The sequence below is a fragment of the Dromiciops gliroides genome, chromosome 1 (assembly GCF_019393635.1).
Source record: "Dromiciops gliroides isolate mDroGli1 chromosome 1, mDroGli1.pri, whole genome shotgun sequence".
In the NCBI taxonomy this organism is placed as follows: domain Eukaryota; kingdom Metazoa; phylum Chordata; class Mammalia; order Microbiotheria; family Microbiotheriidae; genus Dromiciops; species Dromiciops gliroides.
The window spans coordinates 668,137,609-668,151,338 of NC_057861.1; the positions used below are offsets into that span (position 1 = coordinate 668,137,609).

Here is a 13,730-nt window from a genome sequence, read left to right on the forward strand (position 1 = left end):
ACTACTAGGGAAAGATGAGAAAAAAAGTTAAGCCTGGAGGGTGAGGGATGGGATAGGGCTGTGTTCAGAAGACTCAGCCAGGACCGAGGAGGGAAGCTAAACCTGGAGACCCTGTGTAGGGCGTTAGGGGAGAAAGACTACCCCGCCTTGGGACTTGTCTTAAAGTCCCAGTTCTGCTCTTTGCCCAAAAAGGTCACAGGTGCACAACTCGGCTCCATTGTCCCCTCTGCTCCCTTTCCTTACCTTTTCCATCTCTGCCTCTGAAACCAACATGACAATGACGGACACCTTCTGTTCATGCACCATGAGCCAGAAGTCAGCTGCAGTGCCCGGCAGTGGAGCCTGGGTGGCTATCAGTGGAGGGCAGTACGACGAGAGTCCTTCCACCCGGCTGGCATTGATGTAGTCGTCCTTGCCTGAGCGAAGCACTACGCGATTGCTGTCATAGGGCATGATATCCTGGTGCCGGTTCTTGAGGGAGTAGCAGCGTGCGATGGCGATGGAGCGGCCACGGGCATCCCGTTCCTGAGCCTCCTGCAGCTCTCGCCAGACTCCGTCTAGGGCTCCGGGCCCACCACTCAGCAGCCCTCGGAACGATTCCAGCTCCTCCTGCAGCTGCTGGAGCCTCTGTGGCTGCTCATAAGGGTCACGCTCTATCAGCCGCAGGGCCTGGGGCCGCTGGCCCTCTGTGGCATCTGCCTTGGTGGGCTGGAGCAGAGGGTGGCCTCCCCCGGGGGGCTGGGACCCCCCATGCTGGCTCTCAGGGCTGGATGAGAGCAGATCAGCTGTTGAGGAGTTGCAGCGTTGGAAGGGCGGTGGCTCTGCCTGGGAAGGGTGTGGTGTGGTAGGGCCAGGCCCCGGAGATGGAGCTGGTGAAGGCACAGGGTGAGGGCTTGGAGAAGGTTGGCTGGAGGGTGGGGGCCCCCGGAGGGGTAATGGGGTTCCAGGGGGCAACTGACTGGGGAGTGAGGGGGCTGGGGGGCCCTGGGGCCCGGGAGCAGGGGCTGGGCAATAGGGCATGGCTGAAGTACCTGGGGGGAGGGGAGGCTGAGGTGGGGCTGGAGTGGGGAAAGGCAAGGCTGCTGAATGGGGGGGTAGGGGATCCTGAGAAGGAAGGGGGTAAAGATGGGTTCGCAAAGGTGGCGGGAGCTGCCCCAAGACGGCAGGCTGAGTGACAAAAGGAAAAGGTGGCTGCTGGGCAGTGGGAGCAGGGACCCTGGTCTGGGGAGGAAAGACAGCGGGGTGCTGGAGTGGGGCTGGCGGCCGAGGCTGAGGTACAAAGGGCACTTGGGAGCCATAGGGTTGGGGCCGAGGCTGCAGCTCAGCCCGGGGAGCGGGGGGGAAAGGAAGCTGGGTCGAGGAGGGGGTGAAAGGTTGGCAGACCCCTACGGGGTAAGGATAGGCGACTGTTGGGAGTCCCTGCTGAGAGGTGGAGTAGCAGGGCCTGGGCGGGGCTGGGCTTGGGCTAGGCCCAGGCCTGGGAGCCGTGTAGCTAGAGATGGGGGCCTGGACACTGTCCACTGTGGTGGTGGCAGGACGGATCCCTGGAGCCAGCTCGGGACTGATAAATCGAGGAGACGGGGCTGTGGGGAGACCCCCACTAGATCCAGGAGGCCCTAGCGCATAGTGGCTGCTTACTACCCCGGGCTGAGGAGATGAGCCAGGAATTAGGCCAGGATCTGGGGCATAGGTGGGAGCTGGATAGAGGCGGGGCCCTGGGGCCAAGCCGGGCAGGGGCAAACCTGTAGGCTGAGGGGCTGAAGGCTGTAGTAGAGGGGGAGGCCCAGAGTAGGTACCTGGGGGAAAGGGGCTGGGACCCTGGCTGGGAATATAGTGGGACCCAGGGACAGTAAAATGGCCTGGGGGAAAAGGCATGACTGCCCCAGCCCCCATGACTGCTCCGTTGGGGAGGGCTCCAGGGGGAAAGGCAGGCAGGGGGGTGGCCAGCATGTCAGGAGGCAAGCTGCGGAGCTCCTCGGGCAGATCCCCAGGCTCCAGAGCTTCCCCCTCTTCCTTGCGGGCGAGGAGGGGCTTTGGGGCCGTGGGCCGGGGTGGAGGCTTCTTTTTCAGTTCCCTAAGGAGTCAGTCCAGAGGCCTCATCAGCCTCCATTGCTCTCCCCTCCCCAGCCCCGTCCCCACAATGACGAGCGCAGCACTCAGACCCAGGCCTACCTGTCCAGGAACTGTTGGAAGGAAGCTTCTCGGGCCTGGCATGCAGCCTTGGCCCGGTCCAGCAGAGCAGCCACCTTGCTCTCCAGATCAGCATAGAAATCCTTTCCTTCCTGGGACTTCTTCATTAAATCCTCATAGGCCTCGTAGGACGCCACCAAGGTCTGCAGTGTGGAGTTCCACCTGGGGCAGACACAAAGGGAAGCCCGACATCACCTGCTGCTCCCCATCCTCGTGGGAGAACGACACCGCCCTGGGGCTGGAGGAAGGAGGGAGGGACAAGGGAAGAGAGGGGGGGAAGCGGTCCCAGGAACTGACTTGTGCTCCAGCTCTGCAAGCGCTCGGCGGATGGCTGCATACTGCACGTTGGCCTCCGTCAGCGCCTTGAGGATGTTCTCCTGGGCAGCCAGGTTTTGGTCCAGATACACACGCAGCTGGTCATACTTCTTGAGCTGTTCTTCAAAAAGCTTCTGAAGGGGGAGAAGAAGAGGAGTAAGACCCAGGAGAGTGAGCTCTGCATGCAGGGCCAGGCTCCAGCTGGGCCTCCCGCATGCCGACCCTCAGTCCCTGCATGCAGCTTTTCCCACATTCTCATCAAAGGCAGAGAGAAGCTCCCTAAGCAGAACCTCTCCGGGGCGGGGGGTGGGGGGGCCCCTCAGGACGCCACCTTCATCTCTGAGCGGTCTGTGGTCACAAGGGAAGTGGTGATGTCATCCTTCTGGATCAGCTCTCGCAGTTGGTGCTCCAAGGTCAGGCGCTGGTCCCTCATTTCCTGCACCTTGGCCAGGATACGCTTGAGGTTCTGCAGCACAGCCTTGTCATCTGGGAAGGCCAAAGGGCAGGCGGTCATCTCCTCTGGAGGAGGACCACAAGTGCTTTCTCGCTCGGCCTCACAGGTGACGCCAGCCTTTCTGCTTACCAGAGGTGAGGGCCGGAGAGGGCAGGGCGGCACGCACTTGGTCCAGAGGCCCACTCAGCAGCCGTAAGTTGCTGATGTGCAGGTTCATAGCCCGATGCAGCTCGCTGTTGGTGAAGGAGGCCTTCTCGTGCACTTCCATGTACTTGGCCCACTCACGTCTCACCTCGGCCAAGCCCCCGGCTGGAACTGCTCCTGGCTGCTGCCCAGATACCTCCTGGACCTTCTGCTCCAGAAGCTCATCCTCCTCTAGCAGGCCCTTGATCTCCTTCAGGGAAGCTTCTACATCTGTATAGACCCCTGACAACACTGTGAAGGGGAGAGACGCTGAGGCTGGTGTCCCGAGTCCACCCCTCCTGGGGCCTCCCATCCCCCACAGTCCTTGCTCTAGCCTTGATCCTAGTCTCCTTCTAGTCCAGAAACACTGGATTTGGAATTACAAGATGGGGTTCAAATTTCAGCTCCATTACTGCCTGGCTGGGTGACCTGGATAAGTTACCTAACTAAGAAAGGAAAAGGAGCCTGTTTCCTGCTATGTAAAATGAGAGGTGCTAACACCAAAAGTCTCCTCTGTTTCACCTTTGCCCATGTAATGACGGCCCTTTGTTACTCTCAGGACTGTGCCAGCTGCCAGACCAGAAAAAGAGCTCCAAATCAGGACTCTCTCCCCATAGCAGAAAAGTCTGACCATAAGCCACTCCGCAAACACCATTTCCCCATCTATGCTCACCCTGCATGGACTGAACAAGATTCTTCACCGTGTCGGGCCGAACACTGAGGGCTGCACACTTCTCCATGAGGACAGGCGGGATATGGTTGTAGGCATCCAGATTATCCACTGTTTCAGGGTCTAGCTGCAGGGAGTCCATGAACTGGCTGTGCCAAGGGATGATGGGGAAAGGTCACTGTCACGAGCTGCATCTCAGTTATATGCGCACCTGTCCCCAGCCCTCATGGAGTAAGCACCCAAGAAGGTGAGCACAATGAGGCATGGACAAGAGGCTCTCAGACCATCCTTGACTCAGTGGTTTTACAAGGGAAAAACAGTAGCTCTGAAGGGACTGAGGCTCCTTGGATCAGAGCTGAGGCCCTAGGAAAAGACTGAGATCTCTGCCCTACTGAACCTTCTACACTGATCTCCAGCTTGTTCATGGTGTTGGAATCCCAGCAGACAGAATGCTTGGCTTCCCCGCCACAGAGACATGTCTGGAACGAGGTACAATACTTGTTGAATGAGTGGGGAGCAAGATAAATAATGACATGCAAGAAAATTTAGGCCAACTTTTCTTTCTAATTTACTTTTTCCCAATTCGTTTCAATTCAAACGTATTAAATTCTGTTGCTGAGGCCTCTTGAGAGAACGGAAGACTGGGCGAACCTTCCATAGGTAATGCAAAGTATAAGGGTGGGGAGTTGTTCCTGAAAAGCCTGATTCTCCCCTGGCTTATCTCTATCTCATAAGGACTCAACTGGAGGAGCTCTGGGTCTACTCGGTTCTCTCACAGCCCTCCCACAATCCTGGGCTGGCTGGCTCACTCTGTCCCTAATACTCTGGAGGACTTCAGGGAAGCAGGTTTGGACCTTGTTCTCCCATGTTCCCCCTTCTCCATTACTTACTCTAGGACCTCGTTCTTGGCATCAATCTTAGCCATCATCTCTCGGAGCAGCTTGGCCTTCTCCTCACTGGAGGATGGGAGAGTAAGAGAGTCAATTAAGCCAGTCTGTTCTATCTACCATCACCCTCCCACAGCAAATATCCTGGGGCTTAACCCTTCTGTAGGAGATGCTCATTCCCCAGGCCTCTCCCCATTCTGCTCACCTGTACAGTGAGGAAGCTTCATGGGCAGCCATAGGCACCAACTTGGCAAAAATGTCCGGGCCAGTAACAGCTGGGTCAGTAGGATTCACAGGAAGGGGCTTCACCAAGGGGGCTCCTGGGAGAGGAAAGGAAAATGGTTGGACAGCCAAACAGCCCTGAGGCAGAAACTGAGGCAAAGAACAATCCTGCTGCTTAAGTAATGAGATCATAGAATATGAAACTGCCTAAGCAGGAACACCTTATACCAAGTTCCCCACAAGCTTCCTCATGAAGACCTTCTGTCCAAAAGCCAGACAAGTCTAAGGACAGTCTTTCAAATACTTAAAGACGACCCTGTCACTCCAAACCCTCCTCCGCACCCGGTGTCTTCATTCATGTTTAACATCTCCAGTTCCCACAACTCTCTCCTCCCCCATCACCATCCTGGTCATATGCCCCAGTTTGTCAAGGCTCTTCAGACTTAGCTCCCTAGAACTCAATATGGTATGAACAATCTGGAGGACATCGGAATGCTCATTATGCAATGTTTTTGCTCATGTAAATCTAGGGATGGAGCAGTTGTTTCAAGTGACCAGACAGATCTCTGTTCCTTGCTTTATTCCTTCACTGTTAGGGCTCACACCAGGCACCCAATGGGTCTCCTCTCCTCCACCCTCATTCCACACCTTTTACAGGCTGCAGGGTATCCAGTGCAGGGATAGCCTCATGGTAGATGAAGTCATTGTCTTTCTTGGCGGAATTGAACCTGTGAACAGAGACAAGGGGGTAAGGGGTGTGTTCATAGCCTGTCTCAGAGGCAGCGCAGACCCCTTTCACATATGTATGTCGTCTAAGGGTTCCCTCCTATCAGCACTGAGCTTGGTCTGTGACCCACACATCTCTTCCACCCCTACCACTATAACCACCCGGGGATCCCAGTTCTGGGCCCAGCTCGGCCACCCCCTTCCTCTGCTTGGGGAGAGAAACATGGATCGCAACAGGACAACTGTGAATTGGGGGTCCATTCTGGTGCCAGGAGCAACCAAGCTTGAAGCTAGCTCTGCAATTCCATGTGCCGTACGAAACCTTTCGCTCTCACATGTGACAGACACTCATCCCGTGTGCTTCAACCCTGACTTACTTTCCTCCAATGACATCCATGGTGAAGCGCAGAGCATCCTGGACAGTTTCAGGCTGTCCCTTTTTGCGAAGGGACAAAAGAGAGAGAAAGAGAAGTAATGCTCTTCATTATTAGGCCAATCCTGGTCCCAGCCCTCCCCTCCTCCCAACACTCTATGGACAATAGCCCTCAATCAAGGTTATGTGCAATTAGCAAAAGATGAAAAGTACCAATGGGACCTCATCAGGGAGGGAAAACCAGAAGGGGAGGGCCTAAAGCCAATACTACCTTTGCCAATTTGATGGCTTCATTAAGCTTGTCCAGGGCACTCTGGAAGTAGACTACCTGTAAGGAAAGACAGTTTACCTTCCCATCCTTCCCTCCCCAGCCAAGAGTAAGGACTCTCTTCCTCCCTCAAGACCATTAGCTTCTTCCTTCACCTTCCCCTTTCTCCTACTTCATCCCATGTTGTACTGCTCTGGGAAGTCCTCACCACCTCTTCCTAAGAGACAGCACCTCAAAACTAGCCATAGGGAGCCCAAAGCCTCACTTTTTCCTAGGCTTGAGCATAAACCCAGACCCAGGCTGAGACCCATCTTCTCCTAATGCCCAGCAGGATTCAATGGGCCCAAATCATTCCCCACATCATGGGAGAGAAAGTGCCCAGCAAGGCAGGAAGGCAGGCAAGCTAGTCTGGCATGGCCAAGAATCCAACACTCCAAGTGCATGCTCTCAGCAGAGGTCGTGGAAGGTACGAGAGACAGAGAGCAGGTCCAGGGGTAGGCAAACAGGTGGTAGGGAGTCCAGTTTGGCCAAGGCAGAGGAAACATATTGAAAAGCACAAGGTGACTGGGGTGTGAATATGGAAGACCCTTAACACCAGGCACACAAAACAGCGGGATCCTGGAGACTGTGGTTTGTGCCGTAAGGAAATAGCCCTTAACGTCTCCATGTCACTGAGTGCTTTTCAAAGAACCCCCAAAACATCATCTCACTGGAGCTTCTCAGCAACCCCGTGAGGCAGATAGGGCAGGGAACAGTATAGCCACTTTACAGATGAAGACAGCAAGGCCAAGATCACACAGCAAGTTACTGGCAGAACCCGTCCTAGAACTCGGGGTTCTTAGCTCCTAGTCCTGTGCTTTTGTCTCCTCGGGAGAAAAAAGGATGTTACAGCATAACATGTGAAAGAAAAAGCTTCAAGGCTTGGTCCAGGTTCACAGTACACACTTGCCCAGTCTTGGGAAATAAATGATCCCTCACCCTAGGGTGTTTGGAGCGCACAACCCCAGCAGTGCCAGCCACACCACACTTACCCTCTCTCCAAACTTCTGCTGTTCTTCAGCTTGCTTCCCCATATGAAGCTGAAAAAGAGGGAGTGAGATCAGTGGAAACATCCTGCCAGGGGACTGGCTTCATCTTCCCCACCTCTGCAGCCTCCCCACCCAAGGCAGAAGATGGTAAGGGCAGAGCTGCCGGCAGGGTTCCTTACGTGGGCGACAGCAGCAAAATAGCAGGTCTTCATCTGGACCAGTTTCTTCCAGTCTTTCTGGACCTTGCCCAGCAGTGAGGCGGTCTCCGGGTTTTCCAGGGCCCGGCAAGCCTCCTTGTAGTAAACCACCACCTGGGAGGAGAAAGAAAGTTTGATGGGAGAGCAGGAGAGAAAGGAAGTGGCCTTCAGGAAAGACTCAACCAATTCCACTAGCTCCCATTTGTCCTGCCTGGGGAGTCTAACAAGGACTTTTCTCCTACTGACCTATGAGAGAGAGGGAATGTGAGTATTACTCTTGTTATACAGAGAAGGAAACTGAGGGTCAGGAAGCCCAAGGTCATATGGCTGCTAAACAGCGGAGCTGGGATGTGAACCTGAGTCTTCCAGGACGGAGCCCAAATGTACCCGGCCAGGGTACAATCTCTCTGCTGCACCTCAAGCTCCTCCTTCACTGACTTGTGGGGAATCTCAGACCATGGGGATGGGTGCAGGGTCAGAACAGCATTGGAGCAGCCTAGGAAGATGGCCCCTGGGTACTTGCCTGTGCACTGATTCGAGCCACCAGGAAGCTTTTCCGATTGTCCAACATTGACTTCTCCAGGAGGCATTCCTGAGCCTGGCCCTTGGAGGTGGGAGGACAAACACACCTTGGGAGAAGGCCCTCAGCTACGCCCTGCCACTTCTGCTCCCCTCCAGTCCACAAACCACAGAAGATCTCATCACACAGCTGGCCACCTATGCTCAGCTGGAGACAAAAGGCTAACTTTCTCTTACTTGATATAAGGGTCTGTTAGAAAAATGGCCAGATTCTCTCCGGCCTCAAAACTTATCCCCTCTATTACTGCGAGTCTTCCTATCTGACCTACCTGCCTCTGGTCTCCAATTCGTTCTGCACGCCACGCCAACTTATGCTTCCTAAACCATTTATTTTATGTCTGCCCCCAAACCTTTGGTGGCTCCCTGCTGCCAATCCAAATTGAGCCCGGCATTCTAGGCCTTGCCCAATTTGGTCATGCCCTACCTTTCCATCTAACTTCCCACTATTCCTTCTAAAGGACCCTCTGTTCCAAACAGACCTCTTTGCTGTCCTCCCCAAACACCATCCATACCTTGTTTCTATGCATGTAATTGTGCTACTTTACATCTGGAAAGCCCTCCCCATTGTCTTCCAAGATTCCTGAAATCTTCCCCAGCCACAGAGTGATCACTGACTGACCTGACCTCTGAGCACTTGCATGCTATGGCCCTTTTAGCTCTCTACACGTGAGTGAGTCCCTCAGGGCGGAGCTGTGGTCACCGAGCTCTCTCAGATGCCACAGGAAGAGAGAGGCAGGGCCTACCAGCATGAGGTTGATGTTGAGGTTGAGGATCTGATGGCTCATGTCCACACTGTATGAGTGAGGGAAGTGCTCCTGGAGGTAGGTGAAAGCACCTGCTGCACACTGGAAATGGGTGCAAGAAACCTTCATGCCCTGAGGGAGAGAATCAATGAAGAGCTGCTTCAAGGCAGGGGAAGCCCAAGCCCTGACCCCAGTCTGCCCCTCCCCTGCCACCTGGGCTCCAGAGCCTGGTATGCCCTGCTTCTCCTCACCTCCTCAGACACCCTCTTGTCCATGGCACCCAACATGGAGTGGAGAGCCCCTTTAGAAAACAGAGAAGAAATACATCAGCACCCTTTCGGGATACCTGTGGAAGGGATTCCCCGGCTTGGATCACCAAAGCCATTCAACTTTACTTGGTAGGGAATTAGGATTAGTGCTAGACAAGGAGATGCGGGCTAGACCTAAGCTGGGACATGCAGCACTCTGGAATTCCTGAAAGGAGTTTTCCCTCAGTAATGAACACCTCCCAAGCCTGAAGGGTCCCTGGGCAGGGGTCACATGAGAGGCAGGCAAGGAGAGAAGAAGCTCCAAAAGGAAAGGGAAGAAACCCAAGTTCCCAAGATAATCCTAAGGCTCCAAGAATGGGGCAGAGAGAGGACAGCAGCTCACCAAGGTTGTAGAGGATGCAGGCCTGCTCATACTTGATGTCCTCATGGGTCACTGACTTCCCAGAAAAGATCTCTGTCCTACAAACACACCAGCCCCATGTTAGAAGGGAGAGAAATCTCTTGGTCATAAAGCCAGGACCCTCTAACCTCTTAGATGGGGCAAAAGAAATACCCTGGGTAAAGCAGAACAGAAGATACTCCCATTTTACAGAAAAAGGAACGGGGGGGGGGGGGGGCGCCCGCAGATGGTGGGTTCACACCAAACCTAGATGTCCTACTTCCTGAGGTAATAATACTCCCTTTTATCCAAAGGGTCCTGTCCTTACTCTGAGCTGGCCTAATGGGGAAACCAGAGAGGTAAGGATTTTGATCCCTGGGCTTGTCAAAGAAGAGATGACATAGCACACTGCTCCAGCAATTCCCAGCCCCACCACACCTGTCTCCTCTTGTCCTTACCATGTGATAGGGACAGCTGCCTCATTCTCCAAACCCATAGGGATTCGGCTCTGCAGGTAATGGAGCTGGCCCAAGTATTTCCGCAGGATGCTACAGCCCTCAAAGTCCCGAGGAACCCTGATTGCATTCTGGGGAACCAAGGGGAGGGAGAGAGGAAGAGTAAGTGTCAATGACTTTGCTCTTAATTCTGCTTGCCCTGTGACCAGGGGCAAGTTCTCCTCAGGCTTCGTGTTCCTCCTCCATACAACGAAGGAATTGGGCTGGATGGAGGTCCCTCCCAGCTCTACGTCTATGACCCTAGGGTTTTAGGAATGCTGGAGAGACAGCAGGATGTGCAGGTGCATTCGGCCTGCACCTATGTCCCCCAAATTCAACAGTCCATTTCCCCATGGAAATGACACCAGCTCACATTTGTTCGTACTTCCCCCACCGCCCTGGGAGACAGCACAGAGGACATTCAGAGATGAAGAGGCTTGTCCAAGGTCCCATGGCTCGTAAAGACTGAGGCCAAATTGGTCTCTTGATTCTACCTTCAGGACTCTTTCAGTTCCAACCAGATTGTCCCCAAACCTCCAGACCCTTGTGGAAGGAATGCTCGCCCTGTTAAAGATGATTCTAAGTCAGGGGCAGCTAGGTGGCACAGTAGATAGAGCACCGGCCCTGGATTCAGGAGTACCTGGGTTCAAATCCAGCCTCAGACACTTAACACTTACTAGCTGTGTGACCCTGGGCAAGTCACTTAACCCCAATTGCCTCACCAAAAACAAAACTAAACAAAAAACCAAACCAAAGATGATTCTAAGTCACAGATCTGGAGTTGGCAAGGACCTTAAATCACCCAGTCTAATCCCTTCACTGACAGCCACAACAGTTAAGTGATTAGCCAAAGGCTCTTCTACAGGTAAACAAAAAGGAGAAGACAGTGCCAATAATTAAACAAAAATAGAAAACACTAACACAGATGCAGAAATTTATTTCTCTTAGATGCTGATGTCTGAGGACATGGAAATGTTCCATCTTCTTTAAGACTCTACTACCTCTTTTGGTCATTGGAGGCAACTTCTCTAGACCAAACTTGCTAGCACACTGCTGTCTCCAACAGCTAAAAACTGACCTGAATCTCTGCTACAGAGCACCCCTCTTTGTGCATCCTGACCCTATTTCTACAATCTGATAAAGAACTCAGAGACATTTCTTTTTTGAACTGGCCAATACAGAAATTAGTTTTGCTTGACTATACATATTTGCTACAGGTTTCTTTCTCTATCTTTCTCTCTCTCTCTCTCTTTTTTTTTTTTTTTTTGCGGGGCAATGGGGGTTAAGTGACTTGCCCAGGGTCACACAGCTAGTAAGCGTTAAGTGTCTGAGGCCGGATTTGAACTCAGGTACTCCTGAATCCAGGGCCGGTGCTTTAACCACTGCACCATCTAGCTGCCCCTCTCTTTTTTTTTTTTAATGGGGGAAAGAGTTAGGAAAAGGAAATAGAATTTTGTTAATAAAAAAATTTTTTTAACTTAAAAAATTCACAATCTTCTTGCCTCATTCATAAGGAAAGCCCTGGATTATTCTATACTATACTCATTGTGGCCTCAAACCATCAGTCTTCCCCAAATCTCCCTCTACCACTACAATTCAGTGTACAGCCTTCCAAATGAAGAAATTCTTATACTCCATAAGGATAGCATATGGAAAGAAAGGGTTCTCAACCTGTTTTGGGAATTAGTGAAAGATACACTGGGCTATTATCGAAAAGATTTTGATTATAATGCTATCTCTGTCACTAACTTGTCAGGTGAGGCTTGGGCACTCATCTCTCCCCTTTATTCCTCAGTTTCCTCATCAGTAAAATTTGGGTAATACCTGTCTGCCCACCTCAAATGTCTGTGATAAGGATCAAATTAAAATGTGCAAATGCTTTAAGTATATAAAGCTCAAGAATTTTGTTTTGTTCTTAGTCATAGTCCAGAGGAGACTGAATACACTCGCTTTTACTCATATTACAATTCAATTCATGCCATTAACTCAATAAAAAAATCCAATTCATTTCCCTCTCTTGTGTTGCTTTAACTAACAGCAACCATTCATCACTGTTTAGAAACAGAAGAGAAAGAGACAAGTCTGAGAGGTAAAGTAACTTCCTCCTGCCAGGCTTTTGACTTGCAAGTCCCAATTCCTTCTCAACCCTCCCCCACCCTCCTCACTGCAGAGTCCACAGAGGCTTTGCTCAGAGGTAGAGCTCTCTCAGAAAACCGGCACGTGCATGCAGCTCCCACTCTCAGCCCCCAAAGGGGCCTGGGTATAGTGATTCTAAAGCAAGGCTCCAGGGCTTCATGCAGGTGTCCTCGAAGGCTGAGCATTCCTTTAGCTTCCATAGTCTGTGTATAGCTCCTCCTTTCAGGATTCTCCAAAGTTGCCAAAAGGTATAGCATAGAAAATTCAAACTTGCATTAAGTGCAGGCAATGGGTAAGGCCCCAAACTTTCACTGAGCCAGAGAACACAGCCTGAGACTATCCCTCTTCCCTGCTCCCAATGTCACTGTCATACCCATCACCCACATGTACCCTCCAGGGATGTGGATGCCCCTACCTGTCTAAGCAGCTCCAGCTTCTTCAGCTCCTCATTGTAGGTCTCTGGGTTCTCACCATAATTCTTCAGGACGAACTAGAGAGGAAAGGCAGGGAGTGAGTGAAGCCTTAAGTCCCCTGATCCTGCTGAGTCCAACTGAGCTCTCCCTGCCCAGGTTCCTCTGTGGTACTCCCTCCAGCACTTGGCTTGAGGGTCCGGCTTCAATTTGTCCCCAGCCTCTAAACCCCTGAAGTATCTGGAAAAGAGCATTTGTTTTCTCCACTGCTAGAGTATGGTATCTTTTTTTTTTTTTTTTTAAGTGAGGCAATTGGGGTTAAGTGACTTGCCCAGGGTCACACAGCTAGTAAGTGTTAAGTGTCTGAGACCGGATTTGAACCCAGGTACTCCTGACTCCAGGGCCGGTGCTCTATCCACTGCGCCACCTAGCTGCCCCTAGAGTATGGTATCTTAAAACACTCTTCAGCATGCTGAAGAGAAAAGCATTACCTGTTCAACAGGATGACAAAGTAAAAAGGGCTATAAATGTGAAAATAGTTGACCACCACCAAGAAAGGTCTGCATCTTGCTGCTTTGGTATAACAAACAAACCCATAGATATTCCACAATCTCACATTCCCAGAGATTCAAAAGATTGCTCCAAGATAAGAGAAGTCCCAGGGTAACTCAGAAAGCCTGGAAATGGGTGGGAATCCCCATGAGGAGAACAAGAAGGAGAACAAGAAGGAGAACAAGCCTTTCAGTGTCCAGAATAAAATAAAAGAGAAGTTTGGATAACACTCCTTTGGCTCCCTGGAAATGCTTCTACAACATCAGCTCCACTTTCCTGAGATGGGAGGGCTGTACACAGGAATGTCTGTAGTCGGGGAGCACAACAGGATATATATAATTAGGTGCTAATAAAGATAGGATTAGAGGTCCAATCTCCATATATGCCATTAGTTTTTGTCAAGTTCCAAGAGAATGAAATGGAAAAACATTTATTAAGTATTTCTTATATACCAAGTACTGTGCTAAGTGATAGGACTACAAATAAAGAAGCAAGTCCTTGCTCAATGTTGTATTTGGGGGAGTCATCCTATAAAGAAAGTTCATGTTCATGTTCAGTTCATGACACATGGAAAAACCAGGTAGTCCTTAGGGCCGAGAAAGTAGCAAGACCAAGAGGATCTCGGGAGTGTGTCTGAGGGTTAGAGCGGAGGCGG

General features: G+C 51.9%; 1 protein-coding gene across 1 annotated transcript in view; it reads right to left on the reverse strand.

Moving 5' to 3' along the window:
- The window catches only part of PTPN23 (protein tyrosine phosphatase non-receptor type 23), a 40,945-nt gene that overhangs the window by 2,254 nt on the left and 24,961 nt on the right, over positions 1–13,730 (reverse strand). The window contains exons 2-20 of the mRNA XM_043977040.1: positions 12,529–12,603; positions 9,942–10,069; positions 9,487–9,563; positions 9,087–9,136; positions 8,836–8,967; positions 8,037–8,117; positions 7,496–7,627; positions 7,320–7,367; positions 6,292–6,348; positions 6,025–6,083; positions 5,570–5,649; positions 4,905–5,019; positions 4,703–4,768; positions 3,816–3,961; positions 3,089–3,394; positions 2,837–2,991; positions 2,488–2,639; positions 2,173–2,352; positions 244–2,074 (exon numbers count right to left, since the gene is read on the reverse strand). Coding sequence (XP_043832975.1) covers positions 244–2,074; positions 2,173–2,352; positions 2,488–2,639; positions 2,837–2,991; positions 3,089–3,394; positions 3,816–3,961; positions 4,703–4,768; positions 4,905–5,019; positions 5,570–5,649; positions 6,025–6,083; positions 6,292–6,348; positions 7,320–7,367; positions 7,496–7,627; positions 8,037–8,117; positions 8,836–8,967; positions 9,087–9,136; positions 9,487–9,563; positions 9,942–10,069; positions 12,529–12,603 — 3,870 coding nt within the window. The remainder of the gene's footprint in view (positions 1–243; positions 2,075–2,172; positions 2,353–2,487; positions 2,640–2,836; positions 2,992–3,088; positions 3,395–3,815; positions 3,962–4,702; positions 4,769–4,904; positions 5,020–5,569; positions 5,650–6,024; positions 6,084–6,291; positions 6,349–7,319; positions 7,368–7,495; positions 7,628–8,036; positions 8,118–8,835; positions 8,968–9,086; positions 9,137–9,486; positions 9,564–9,941; positions 10,070–12,528; positions 12,604–13,730) is intronic.